Source organism: Lentinus tigrinus (assembly GCF_003813185.1).
Source record: "Lentinus tigrinus ALCF2SS1-7 unplaced genomic scaffold L226scaffold_5, whole genome shotgun sequence".
In the NCBI taxonomy this organism is placed as follows: Eukaryota; Fungi; Basidiomycota; class Agaricomycetes; order Polyporales; family Polyporaceae; genus Lentinus; species Lentinus tigrinus.
In genome coordinates this window covers 1,985,891-1,997,780 of record NW_027137914.1, presented here as the reverse complement: position 1 = coordinate 1,997,780, position 11,890 = coordinate 1,985,891, and the positions used below count along the sequence as shown (strand labels likewise).

The following is an 11,890-nucleotide window of genomic DNA, read 5'->3' as shown; positions in this document are numbered from 1 at the left end:
ACAGCGAGCCGGGAAGGGAAGAGGTAGGGGAATTGTCGTAAGAAGCGGTGAGGTGAACAAATACGGAATAAGAAATAGACGTGGGGATTAGTCGGAGACAGGCTGCTCGCCGCCGAAGATGCGCGGCGCGTTCTCGACTAGGAATTCGATGCACAGCGCCTTGCCTGCCATGTCGCTGAACTCAGCACCTGGATCAGGTGAGCGCATGAGGGTTGCTATCGAACAATGTCAATAAGTATCAAGACGAATTGAGGATCAACGATGGCACTTACGTCCGAAGACGACACCCAAGTTCCTTGCGTGCATGAGGTTACGCTCGCTCCGCTCACAGATCCGGTACAGGTGGAGCATCAACGCCCTGAGCGTGTAGTAGTGCTCTGCGGGCAGCTCATGCACGAGGTCGTTGAACGTGGTGTACTTCATGCTCGGGTCCCGATTCGTGGCTGCGCTGATGAACTTATCGTGCAGCGCGAACGTCAATAGTGGGTTCGGAAGTGCTCGGAAATAGGACTTGAGGACGGAGGTGACACTGCAGATGTCGTTGAAGCGGTCCTCATCGTTGAGATCGAAGGACGCGTAGTCGCCGCGCTCGAACAGCTGTGTGATCATCTTGGACTGGCCCGAGCCGCCCGTCTTGCGGTAGATACCCTCATACTCAAGAGCTGCGACAGAGGTCAGACAGGTGATGATTGCAATGACAAGGACGGCCAACTCACCGACACGGTCGACAGCATCGATACACTTCTCAACAATCACGGGGATCATGCGGTCCTCATCCCTCGAGTCCGCGCGCACTTGCTCAACGAGGTCACGACCAAACATGGAGGGTGCTGCAACCGGAGCCAGTGTCAATCAAGCTCAAGCGCAGTTAGAGTGTAATGTCAGAAACGCACGCAGTGGAGCCATGGGTGCCTGTTGCTCATCCCGCGCAGGCGCAGTCTGTTGCTGACACGCCAGGCTAACGTTGTGAATGCAGCGTGTGTGCACCGCAATGCTGCAATCTATGCGCCACATGCGTCAATACCGCCGCACGCGTCACAACGGTCCGCGTGAAACGACTCACTTGTGCACCGGAACTGCGATCCCCACATCTTGTCGCCGCAATGGTCGCACCTCGCAACCCTGAGAACGCTGATCTGCTGGAAGACGTGTTCCACACGCCACTTGGGCTTGCCTGGGTCGGCGCCGTTCACAATCGCGACGTTCTCCTTGGGTGCCCGCGAGCCCGGCCACTTGATGAACCGGGGCTTGACTTGTACGGGCGTGTCCTGCACATCCGGCTTCGTAATCTTGATGAACTTGGTCTCCGTAGACTCCTCCGAGAGAGCGAGTGTTGTGGAGGACACGGACGAGTTGAGCATAGGGGGTGACCGTGCGCGGTCGAACGAGTTGGTCTGACGCTCCTGGAGAACGTTGTCGTCCTTCAACACTTCCGCAGCTTCTAACCGGCGCTGGTACTGAGCGTTTAGCTGGGCGAGCTCCTCGTTGCGCTTGTTGAGAACGGTCGTTTCCTCAAGGATCGCGTCGCGGGATGCCTTCAGCTCTGCGATCTCGCGAATGAGGGCTTCACGCTGCTCGTTCAGAGGGATGAGCTCGTGCTGGTACTGGACTTTGATGTTGTCAAAGCGCATCGACAAGGCGCGGGTGAATGAGGCTCCGCCCTCCTCGCCTTCGATGGCAGAAGAACTGTATACAGGATCAGGATGAATGAACATCCGCAAGCGTAGCGCTTGGAAAATGGACTCACGTTCGAGATGCAGAGAGCTGTTCTACCTCGGCCATGGTCATGTCGCGTTCCACTTTCAGCTTGGAGAGGTCGCGTTCGAGAGAGGACATCTGGTCGCTCATTTCCCTGGCGAGCTGCTTCTGCGCCTCCTGTCGCTTTGAGTCTCCATTGATCGCGGTCAAGCGTACAGCCTGACCGGACAAGAGGACACGCAACCGCGTCACCTCCGCCTCGGCGTCCCTCCTGGCTTTGAGCTCCCTGTCATATTCAGTCTGCGCAACCGTCAGGCCGTCCATGTACTGCTTGCTCGCCCTCTAAACGTCGCAAGCACCGCATTAGTATCCGTCTCACTAATAACCGCAGCTAGAGCAGATAGGGGCAGATTAAACGCACCTTCATACCGTCCAAGTTCCGCTTAAGGTCGCTAGACTCGTTCTGCTGCTGGTCGAGCATCCCCAGGATCGACTGTACGAAGCTCGCATCCAAGACGACCTTCCCACTTGCAGGATCCGACGACGCAGACACCGCATCCTGCAGCCTCCGCCGCAACACCTCCACGCCATCGCCCGGGGCCGTGACAGTGATGCGCGCCACGCCGTTCGCGCCATTGACAGGTGTCCCGCGCCCGCTGGTGTTTGGGTCGACGACGTCGCGCCGCCGTCCGAGGAGCAACGGCGGCGTTTCGGATCGTGCAGGAGGGTCGACACGGGCGCGCTCCCGGTCGTTTGGCCGACGCAGCCCGTTCATGTAGTCGTAGCTTGACGGCGACTCCGGACTGGTCGCGCCGTTCCTGTCGACGCCTGTCGCACCGCGCTTCATTGGCGTCTCGTCCGTCGCATGGTTGTCAGCGGAGCCAAGCACAGTGATGTCGCTCTTGGGCGTCGTCGGTGCGCCGGCCGAGTCGGGAGGGGTGAGGGTGAGGTCTAGCTTGAGCTTGCTGAGGTCCGCCTTGCCCACCGCCGAGCTCTGGCCCGCCATCCTGATGAGGTCCGAGAAGTCTGCGCTACCCATCGATATACGGATCGGAGGGAGTGCAGGGGCAATGAAGGTGGCGTGCGAAGTGCGCTCGACCGGTGACGACTCCGGAGTGCCCTCGCTCTCGCCAGCGTTCGCGGGGGTGACGCTCCGTTGGGTGACATCGACACGCAAATCGTTTGGCCGTCTGCTCCCCAGACGAGGGGGTGGCTCCTTTGGCGGGAGCGACGGGGGGCGGTCATGACTGTCCTCGCTCGAGCGACTTCCTCCGTATCCATTCTCTTCAGACTCGGCTTCAGTGTCCGTCCCGCTCTCGATGTTATGGGGAACATCGACAAAGTGCGAAGGCGACGGCGGTACACTGCCGGGGCGCTGCAATTCGAATTCGACGCCAGAGAGCGCGCTGTGACGCACGTCGTCCCACGGTTCGCGCTGGGAATTGAAGTTGCTCCCGTTGAGGCTCAGGTTCGATGGGCGGTTCTGCGGGCTTCGAAGAGGGCTCCGGTCAAGTACAAGGTTAGAGGGTGACTCGGCCTCCAGAGCTTCGAACGATGTAGGGATGGCCAGGCTCGTCGACCGTGCGGGCATGCGGTCGAGATTGAGGGTAGGCCGTGCAGGGGGACCACGTGTGGACCCCGTATCCGACATGTATGCGCTTGACGAAGCGGACCGTGCGCGTCCTGCGGCGGCCGGTTCGCCGCGACCATTTGGTGGGGAGATGGGGGAGCCCTGGTAATCGCTGTCGGTATATGTGCCTGGTTCGGGGCTGAAATAGTCTCGGAGCGGGGAGTATGGGCGAGATGAGTCTTGTCCACGTATGTTGGTGTTGATAGGAGGGGTAACGTTCGACAGAGAGCGTTTATAGTCCGTCGGCGCGCCGTTGTTGTTCAGGTTGAGGGAGGCGCTGCTCGCCACAGTTCGGAGAACGTTGAGGGGTCGAATCCCGGCGTCGAAGCTCTTGCGCTTATCGAGGCGGCCATTACTGGTGCCATCCATAGGTACGGAGAGCGTCTCCATCTTCGAGCCCGGGGAGCGGAAGTGGTCAATGGGAGAGCTAGTAGTAGAACTACCTGCGGTGGATGGTCGGCCGGCATTCGGATTAGCACGCTTCATGGAAGGCGAGGATGGCAGGCCAATGAACAAGCCCGAATGTCTCTTCGACAGCGGCACGGACGGTCGTTCGACGGGCGATCCAAGAAGGCCTTGTGACGATGGCGACGGCCCTGTCGGCGGCGTTGCCGCGGCTTGTGCTTGTGCGCGATGCTGAGCTTCAGGGGCAACGAGGTTGTGCGCCGACCCTCTCTTCACCCCAGCTGAAGAGGGGCCCGACGAGTGACTATCCACGGAGTCGGGGCCACGGTGCGAGTTCGAGCGGGACAGCCCGCCATACAGAGATGTGTCCGGCGACGACGCGTCAGCAGAGTTGGTTTGCGAGGTCGGTCTTCCTTGATCGTTGTTCGCCTGTGCACGGCGTCGCTGAGATGCTGACTCGCTGCTACCAGAAAGATGACTGGGACGTACCCCGTTCGTCAACCGACCGTTTTGACCATCTCGCGGGTCTCCTTGCCTACTGTTTATGCTTCCACTCGCCGCGTTCGCCGCTGCAGCCTGTGCCGCACGCTCCCTCTCCCTCTCCTGTTTCCTTGCCTGGTGCCGCCTGCTGCGGGCAACGCGCTCGTTGTGACAGTTCATGCAATAGATACCTTGGCTGGTCTTCGCGAAGACAAGTTCGTCAATTCGATTCTTGCACACCTTGCACTTGAAACAATGGGCATGATAGGAGTCGTCGCCGGTCATAATCGCCTCGTCGAGGATGGGCTGCTTACAGACATTGCAGCTGTATGAGCAGTTGGCGCATATCGGCGACCCGTCGGAGAGTAGGAGAAGGTTCGTATCGGCCGTTACTTGGTTGCCACACTTCGCGCACCTGAAGCAATCAACGTGGAAGAAGGATTGCCTGGGGAATGGGATCATGGTCAGCGGGGAGTCCGATGGACAAGAACTCGCCAAGGGGTAACGCGACGGAGGGTTTAGGACTTCATGCGGACTCGCCGACTCGGACGCGTTCCGAAAGAGTAGCGCCGTTTCGCCACTCCCCAGACTAGCCTGCATACTGATCGTCTGTGGCGCAGCGGTTCGTGCCACATAGCCGTCTGAAACTGGTACGAGATGTGCTTACCACCATGCGCCTTACGAAGGCACGCACGGCGCGACGCTGGGCTACGGGGGGACTTCCACCGCAGCAAAGCAACGGTTCGGCGAACATGTCACCCAATAAGTGAAAGAAACGGGAGAAGGGAAGAAGACGCGTCGAAGAAGCTAACGCAAAGCACGCGAACAGCGATTATCATCGGAACAAGAATCGAAGTGTTCTCCTGAGTAACTGAGAATGATGATAACTTGGCCGGCTCAGGCGGCGCTTCAGGTCTCTATTGTGAGAGACTGCGTGGTGTTCGGACAGACAGACAGTGCAAGGGAAGTGTTGTGAGAGTGTAGGCAAGGGATAACGAACGCAGCCCTCCCCCCGTTCGATGCCCATCCCCAATTTGGGAACGACGTAGTCATAAGCGGTCCACGCGGAAACCACTAGTACCGTCGTCGCTATGAGACTGATGGGGTGGCCGTGTGTGGTGGTATGGGGGCTACGGTGAAAGTGCACGAACGCGACGCATAACGACAGCCCCCGCCGCACTACCGCAAGCTCTGCGGACGGAGTGCGGGGAAGACAACAGCTAGATTGGCAAGCCAACCTGGCTGAGCGCCAAGCGACGATGTTCGTGCACTGAGGCGGGGGAATAATGACACCAGGGAAACGAAGAATGGAACACGACCGGAAGCTGGTAGCACTCACCCAAACGCAACCACCACGCCGCCATTCTCGTCCACCACAGACCGCTTGCATCCTGGGCACACTCGATCCTCCGTGAGCAGCGTCTGGGCCGGCTGGGCGTCCGCAGCAAGATAGTCGGTCATCGAGGCAGGATGGGTCGGTTGGAGGGCCGCAAGCATAAATCGCGAGCAGCAAGGGCCACGGCGAGAGGGCGGGAGGTAAGACGCGAGAGCCTAGAACACAGGCGTGCTCAGAAGCCGGAGACTGCGACCGAGAGAAGGGGTGGAAGGGGTGGGCGCGCGCGACCTGCGCTGTGCGGGAGCAGAGGTGCGCGATGGGGACGGCGAGGAAGACGGGGTTGGGGAAGACGGGGAATAAGAAGAAATGGGAGGCTATCCGGAGCCTTGTAGAGGAGGACAGCAACGAAGCAGACGCTGTGGACACTGGCACAGTCGCAGCTGGATGGGGGGGACAAGTCGAAATCCTCCCAACATGTCCTCATCCCCCATCATCCGGCCCAGGCGCCCGCCACGTCCTAGCCGCCCGTCCAACTTCGCCCTCCAGGCTCCGTCCCTCGCAACTTGCTCGCCACATCCGCAGTTCGTCCCGCTCACTCTCCTTCACCTCCGTATTCGATGTTCGTAACCGTTCTCAGCGCACTCACATCCGCCACTAAAGCTTTGCGCTGCGTCGTCTCCCCGGAGGCCCACGCGGACACAGCAAACATATGATCATATCACTGCCACAGACGACCTGCAAGCCCACACATCAAACCCATCCTGCTGCGAACGATGAGCATCACCCGCATACCGCACCAAGCCCACCTCAGCCAACTGTTGTCATGGTGCGCCTTGCGCGCTGGGGACCCCGGGGAAGCATGGAACTTTGTGCTCGAATTCGTACAGGCCTCGCGATCGGGTGTTGCTCAGGCTCAAGCACCGGAACCCTCGTTCGACGTTCTCGGCTCTGGACACGCCTTGCAGCCGCCGGGAATGCTGCTCCACCCGTTGGCGGGGGCGCCAGGAACCGCAGCCGCGTGAACCGTAACCCTGTCTCAAGCGAGCGGTGCTCGTGGTTTCCGATTTTGTATATCGACGTTGAGTATGTACACAGCTCGCGGAGGGCTGCCTCGCCCCGAGCCTCCCGCTCTTCTCACACACCGCCGCTCATGTCCGCGGTGGTTACTTGTTCAGTAAGTGCGTGGGCATACTCATACTGTACCAGACGCGGATGACCAAGACACCCAAGGCGTCACTTGAGTCAAGCTTGGCACAACGGGTGCTTGCCCAAGCCGCTTTGCAAGCCTCGGCGTCGACCCGGCGTTCGATCTGTAAGAGACAAGAGAGTGTGGCTGATGGTTACGTTTGCGCGATAGATGGCTGGCCGCTGCATGACATATGCGAGATACGCCCGCATCCTTCTGAGCAAGTCAAAAGTCATCGCATTTCGTATGGGTTCGTCATGGGGAGGTGCGGTACGGGACGGGAGATGGGGCAAAACTACGTATGTGGAGGAGGGAGACATGTCCATGTGTGTTAAGGGAATATATGTGTAGTTCGGCATAAGCCCCTCCGTCACGACCGTCCGCCTCGCCAATCAGGCATGAAGTGGACATATACGTGAGTGAATGAGAAGGAGAAGGAGAAAAGCAGTGGCAAGAACGTCCGACAGAGTCCGCGGGGGCAGACGCAAGAAAGACACACGAGGGGCAAACGGCGAAGATAAGTACAACAAATACAGTGCGACCCACCGCAGTAAATAGCAGAATTCCCGGAGCGTCGATTATCAGAAGGAAGGGAAGGAAGTAACGGTGAAGGGTGCGCAGGTCCGATCATAGGCGGCCGGAGCCAGACATGGACGTTAACGTCGAGGGGAAACTCGGGGATCCGGGAACGAACGTGGAGGCTTCGACCGAGCCTAAGGGGAGAAAGTCCGTGTATGAGGGGCGCAGGCGCGAAGGACAAAGTTAGAACCCAGATGAAAGAAGAAGAGAAGAGGAAGATACGAACACGAACGCGACCACCGAACACCGAAAGCCGGGACCGCAATAAAAAGTGCAAATGACAATGCAAATAGGGAGGCTATCTACAGCAAAAAAATGGATGGATATTAGCGAGTGAGTATTGCCGGTACGGACAAGCGACGCAGAACAGATACGAACATGGAATGGAATGCGAGGGTAAGGTTGTGGTTGCGATGCATGTCCGATTGCGAGGGATGTGGAGAGCGCCAGGATAAAGGGTCGTGGACAAGGATGAGGATGAGGGATTTATCAGGGCATCTGCATGTGCGGTAGATGTAGGGTTTTTGACGTTATGATGACGAGGAGGGTTGCAGCGAGGGGTGTATGCGGCGATTGCGAGAGTACGGTAGAGGAGGTGGCACCATGACAAGCATTGCAGGATTGCGTGGGTATACGAAAGCTGGATGACGGAGTGACTGTGCAGATACGGAGGAGATAACCACAGAGAAGAAACGCGACAACACACGAACGGAGACGGGAGACAAGCCCGAGGAAGCGAGCAAGTGCGGATCGGTCCATGAGCCAATTTGGAAGTGTGGGGCAGGCAGAAGTCGAGGTCGGACCGGGCTCCCTCGGAGGGTAGGACGTGCGGTGGTTCTTCGGATCCCGAAAGCAACCACGGCTGGGAACGTGCCGCAGATGCGGGGTTCCGAGTTGCCGAGACCAGCAGGCTGGATACAGTTACGGAGTCCGACGCATTGACGTTCGCACTGACTACGATGAGCGACATAGACAGCATGCATAGACAAACATGGAAAAGCCAGATGCATGTGCGACGGACCAGACAGATCCCAACCAACGACCCCGGCCTCACTCCCACACATCGTGTCATAGGCCGCCATCGAGAACACCACGGACATCGTCAACCTGTCCAAGATCTGCGAGGAACGGGCACAGATCCGTAAGTTCCGTGTCGTGCGGGTCATTGAACCATGATGAGACGGGGACGGCATTATTGGGGTGGAAGATGTACGATGCTGGCGAGTTGTCGATGATGATGGTATCCGCAATTGGTCGGCCCAATTGTGAGAGGTCCTGAGAACGGTGTTGGCTTATACACTCGGAGAGTTTGATGTAGAAGGACGTACCTTGACATAGTTCCCTCTGTGGTTGTAGCAGCTCTCACGGAATAACCGGTGAGAGACTACCCGGTGGATGTCCAACTTGTCAAGTACAGGATCCGCATACTGTCATCACGGTCAGGTCTGTCATGTCAACCGCGACGATGGAGTCATGTACGAACCTTGCTCAGACTCGCCGTAAACACCACGACCTCATAAATCTCTCCCATCTTCTTCAGGAAGTTGTCGACGCCGGGTCTCTTGATAACATAGACGTTGTGCCAATGGTACTCAATCTCGACAGGTACGACATAGTCGGCTTGTTGGATCGACTGGGTATGAAACGTAGATCAGCATGACGTACAGGACTACCTTATCATAGAAGGGAGCCAGTGACTCCGAGATCGAGCCGCTCGCCCTGATGGGCATCCTGACAGTGCTTTCATGGCACAAGAACCGAAAGAGCATATCCCTCGCCACCAGGAGGAGCGCCTGGCCCTCTGAATGCTCATCGACCACTCCGAGGGCCACGTCGTCCCCAAACGTGATCGAGACTCGCTCCTCGAATCTTCACCTTAACAAAACTTTGAGGCAGAAAGTCGACACATACCTTGAAACTGCTGTGCACTAGAGTCTCATCGAGGTCTAGCACTAGACACTTCCGACCCGCGTGTTTGGGCGAGACCGGCGGAAGTAGTGGTCTAGGTACGCCATCCTGTCGCACAAAGACGTCGGAACGTTGTCGCACGAAGAGCAGTGAAGGTTATAACTCACCGGTCCTATGGGTATACCGGCGCCACCTTGCATGATAAGCCTCTCCTCCTCGTCCTCAATCTCGTCAACGGGCGTGCCCTCGTCCAACTCCTCGTCATCCGTGAAGCTCGTTGATCCATCAGTCTCGTCGCCCAGGTCCCTGGAGTTCCTCCTCGAATGGTTGTGTATGCTTTCCTCGCCTGTCGAACCCGGAGGCTGCACCGCACCAGACGTCACACCCTCAGTCTCCTCCAATGGCAACATCTTCGTGGGCGTCGGCGGCACAATGACGTTAGGATCATCAGGTTGTTCAGGTATTTCGATAGGTTGCAACGGTGAGATCTCTGCGTCAGAGGTAGACGCCTGGGCGCCATTGGGCGTGGTGCCGGGTTCTTGGGGTGCTGGTGGCAGCTCCTCCAGCTCCTTGGCCTCCTGCTTCTCCTTAAGGCCCGCAGACGCTGCGTCCCGAGATTTTGAAGATTGTGGAGGGACCTGCGCCTTCTCATCGAGGTCTATTGGGTGTGCGCGGGACGAGGGACCAACGCAGGGTACAAGTACCCGGAGAAGCTTGGACAGCAGACCCTTCGAACGACGGGCGCGGGCAGCGTCCGAGTGCTGTTCGCCCTCTGTAGTTGACGTGTGAACACCGTCAGAGACAGACTTGCTCGCGTCCTTGCGGGGCGAGCCCTTGAATGTATTCGTGCCTGTCTGCTCGCTCTCCAGCGAACTCTTATCTTTCCGAACGGCGCCGTTCTCGTCGTGAGGGGTGGGTATTGAGTCCGCAGACCGCGCAGCGGCAGGCGGTGGTGGAGGCGGAGGGGCCTGCCCTGCGCTGTCTGGCGGGGTGGAAGGAGAGGGGAGGGGGAGGGGGGTCTCTGTAGGGCCCGACGTGCTGGCGTTGCCGTTTCCATTGCCGACGTCGTCTTGTTGTGGGAGCTCCTCGCCTGCCGGACTGCTCTTTTCGCTCTCACTGTGTCCCTCTGCAGGCTGGGCACTCTGTGGCTCTGCCGCGACTTCCTTCCCCTTCGCGGACTGCTGGCGATGAGACGGGGCGGAGCCGAGACGGGGAGAGAACATACCTGAGGACCTGTTACATCCGGAGAGGCTGCAGTGGCCATGAGGGTGGCAGCTCCGCAGGGGGACGGGGTATGAGGATTCGTGGTCGACGTCGAGAACAACGAGCTCAGCGACCTCACGTCGACGCGTTGCAGTGTGTTTGCGTGTGAACCTTTGCCCCAAACCGGCACTTGACGTCCTTCCACAGCGCCTGTGGCCTCGGCCCCTGTCCGGCACGAGGCGCCCAATATTGTGCTCCCTGATCCAAAACGTACATTCACCGAGTAGTCCGCTACGTATCGTACTGAACACTCGTGTATGCGCTCGTTCCCATGAACGTGCTCGACAAAACTCAACATATACACAGTCACTGCGCGCAGCGTGAACATGAGAAGCATCAGAAGAAGCCTCCTGCGTGTTGGTCTGAGAATCCTCAGAAAGGGTGATCAGCAAGTTCCAAAGGTAATCTCGAAGCAGCAGACGGCGCGGCAAGCAACAAAGTTCGCATCTCAGAATGCGAGAGCAGTGCGATCACCACGAGGCAAATGTTCAAGGCAGTAAACCACGTTCCGCCAGATGCGGAGAGTGGAGGACTCGAGGCTCAGGCAGTCGGGCAGCCCGGCAGGCATCTCCGGGCTCTAGATTGCGCGCCTGACCGAGAGCATGTCAGTCCACGTCGCAGCTGCGACTGCGACTCACCTTGCGAATCCCGCAACGAGTGGTCTTGGAACGACAGGTAGTTGAGACCAGATGAGAGCAAACCTCCTTGGACGCACGGCCCAGCACCAGAGCTTAGCTGAAGTGTCCTCTCGCATAGAGTCAAAACTTGATACTACGGATTAATTGACCTGTACTTGTCCTTGTTCAAACTAGCCGGCTAAAGCTGTACGTAGTCGTTATGAGTAAGTATCCCCGGGCGCACTCACCATTCACAGACACACGGCCGAAGTGCACAATCATGGTAGCGGTGGCCCGTCGGTATTGCTGTGGGTACACCCGTCCAGACCATGCTAACTGGGATGCCCCAGATTGAATAGGATGGTAAGCGTCGATACTACGAAGGTATTCGCCGATGCGGTTATTACGCAGCTCCGAAGGGTATTGTACAACTGAGCTTTGTCATCCAGGGCGCTGGTCAGAGCGTGAGCGGTTTTGCGGGTTCTCGGGACACGTCCCACCGCGCAAGCCGACAGACACGAAGGCAAGAATGGATTTGAAGTGCCACGCGGATGACCAGGATGTGTGCTAGTCGGACGAGGGCAACATGGGAGGTCGCAAACAAGGGCCTTGACGGAGACCGTGGGCCTGCGGGGCGAGAAGAGGGCAATCGGCGCGACGAGAACGGAGTCGGGGAAGAAGAGAGACGGTCACGTGCGCGGGCTGTTGGGGGCGGGAACGAACTCCGCCACGCGAGGATTTCTTACTAATACACACGACGATTGCCTACTGTCCCGCATATTGCCCAT

The 11,890-nt window shown here is 58.4% G+C and overlaps 4 protein-coding genes across 4 annotated transcripts; 1 reads left to right on the top strand and 3 right to left on the bottom strand.

Annotated features, from left to right (window-relative positions):
• Positions 1 to 87: 87 nt before the first annotated feature.
• L226DRAFT_568412 (RhoGAP-domain-containing protein) lies at positions 88 to 5,674 on the bottom strand (the record flags this gene model as incomplete). The annotated part of the gene is made up of 9 exons (XM_067684160.1): positions 88 to 215; positions 273 to 662; positions 717 to 830; positions 894 to 1,001; positions 1,064 to 1,686; positions 1,748 to 2,040; positions 2,120 to 4,162; positions 4,223 to 4,658; positions 5,553 to 5,674. 9 exons carry the CDS (start codon positions 5,672 to 5,674, stop codon positions 88 to 90), a joined length of 4,257 nt encoding a protein of 1,418 aa, XP_067539395.1.
• A 472-nt stretch (positions 5,675 to 6,146) lies between these two features.
• On the top strand, positions 6,147 to 7,341 carry L226DRAFT_302717 (uncharacterized protein). Its single transcript, XM_067673717.1, has 2 exons — positions 6,147 to 6,723; positions 6,780 to 7,341. The coding sequence occupies exons 1-2, from the start codon at positions 6,259 to 6,261 to the stop codon at positions 7,068 to 7,070; spliced, it is 756 nt and encodes a 251-aa protein (XP_067539394.1). The 5' UTR covers positions 6,147 to 6,258; the 3' UTR covers positions 7,071 to 7,341.
• Positions 7,342 to 7,353: 12 nt separating this feature from the next.
• On the bottom strand, positions 7,354 to 8,644 carry L226DRAFT_302729 (uncharacterized protein). The gene is made up of 2 exons (XM_067673718.1): positions 8,643 to 8,644; positions 7,354 to 8,589 (listed from the first exon to the last, which is right to left on the bottom strand). Exon 2 carries the CDS (start codon positions 8,384 to 8,386, stop codon positions 7,613 to 7,615), a length of 774 nt encoding a protein of 257 aa, XP_067539393.1. The 5' UTR covers positions 8,387 to 8,589; positions 8,643 to 8,644; the 3' UTR covers positions 7,354 to 7,612.
• L226DRAFT_568411 (NIF-domain-containing protein) lies at positions 8,383 to 10,486 on the bottom strand (the record flags this gene model as incomplete). The annotated part of the gene is made up of 6 exons (XM_067684159.1): positions 8,383 to 8,589; positions 8,643 to 8,741; positions 8,798 to 8,947; positions 9,226 to 9,330; positions 9,390 to 10,400; positions 10,448 to 10,486. 6 exons carry the CDS (start codon positions 10,484 to 10,486, stop codon positions 8,383 to 8,385), a joined length of 1,611 nt encoding a protein of 536 aa, XP_067539392.1.
• Positions 10,487 to 11,890: the final 1,404 nt, after the last annotated feature.

Excerpts from the sequence above, each read along its gene's own strand:
- L226DRAFT_302717 (XM_067673717.1), top strand. The coding sequence starts at position 6,259 with ATGATCATATCACTGCCACAGACGACCTGCAAGCCCACACATCAAACC. Across the intron at positions 6,724-6,779 it reads CCGCGGTGGTTACTTGTTCA|GCGTCACTTGAGTCAAGCTT; the intron begins GTAAGTGCGTGG and ends AAGACACCCAAG.
- L226DRAFT_302729 (XM_067673718.1), bottom strand. The coding sequence starts at position 8,386 with ATGACACGATGTGTGGGAGTGAGGCCGGGGTCGTTGGTTGGGATCTGT.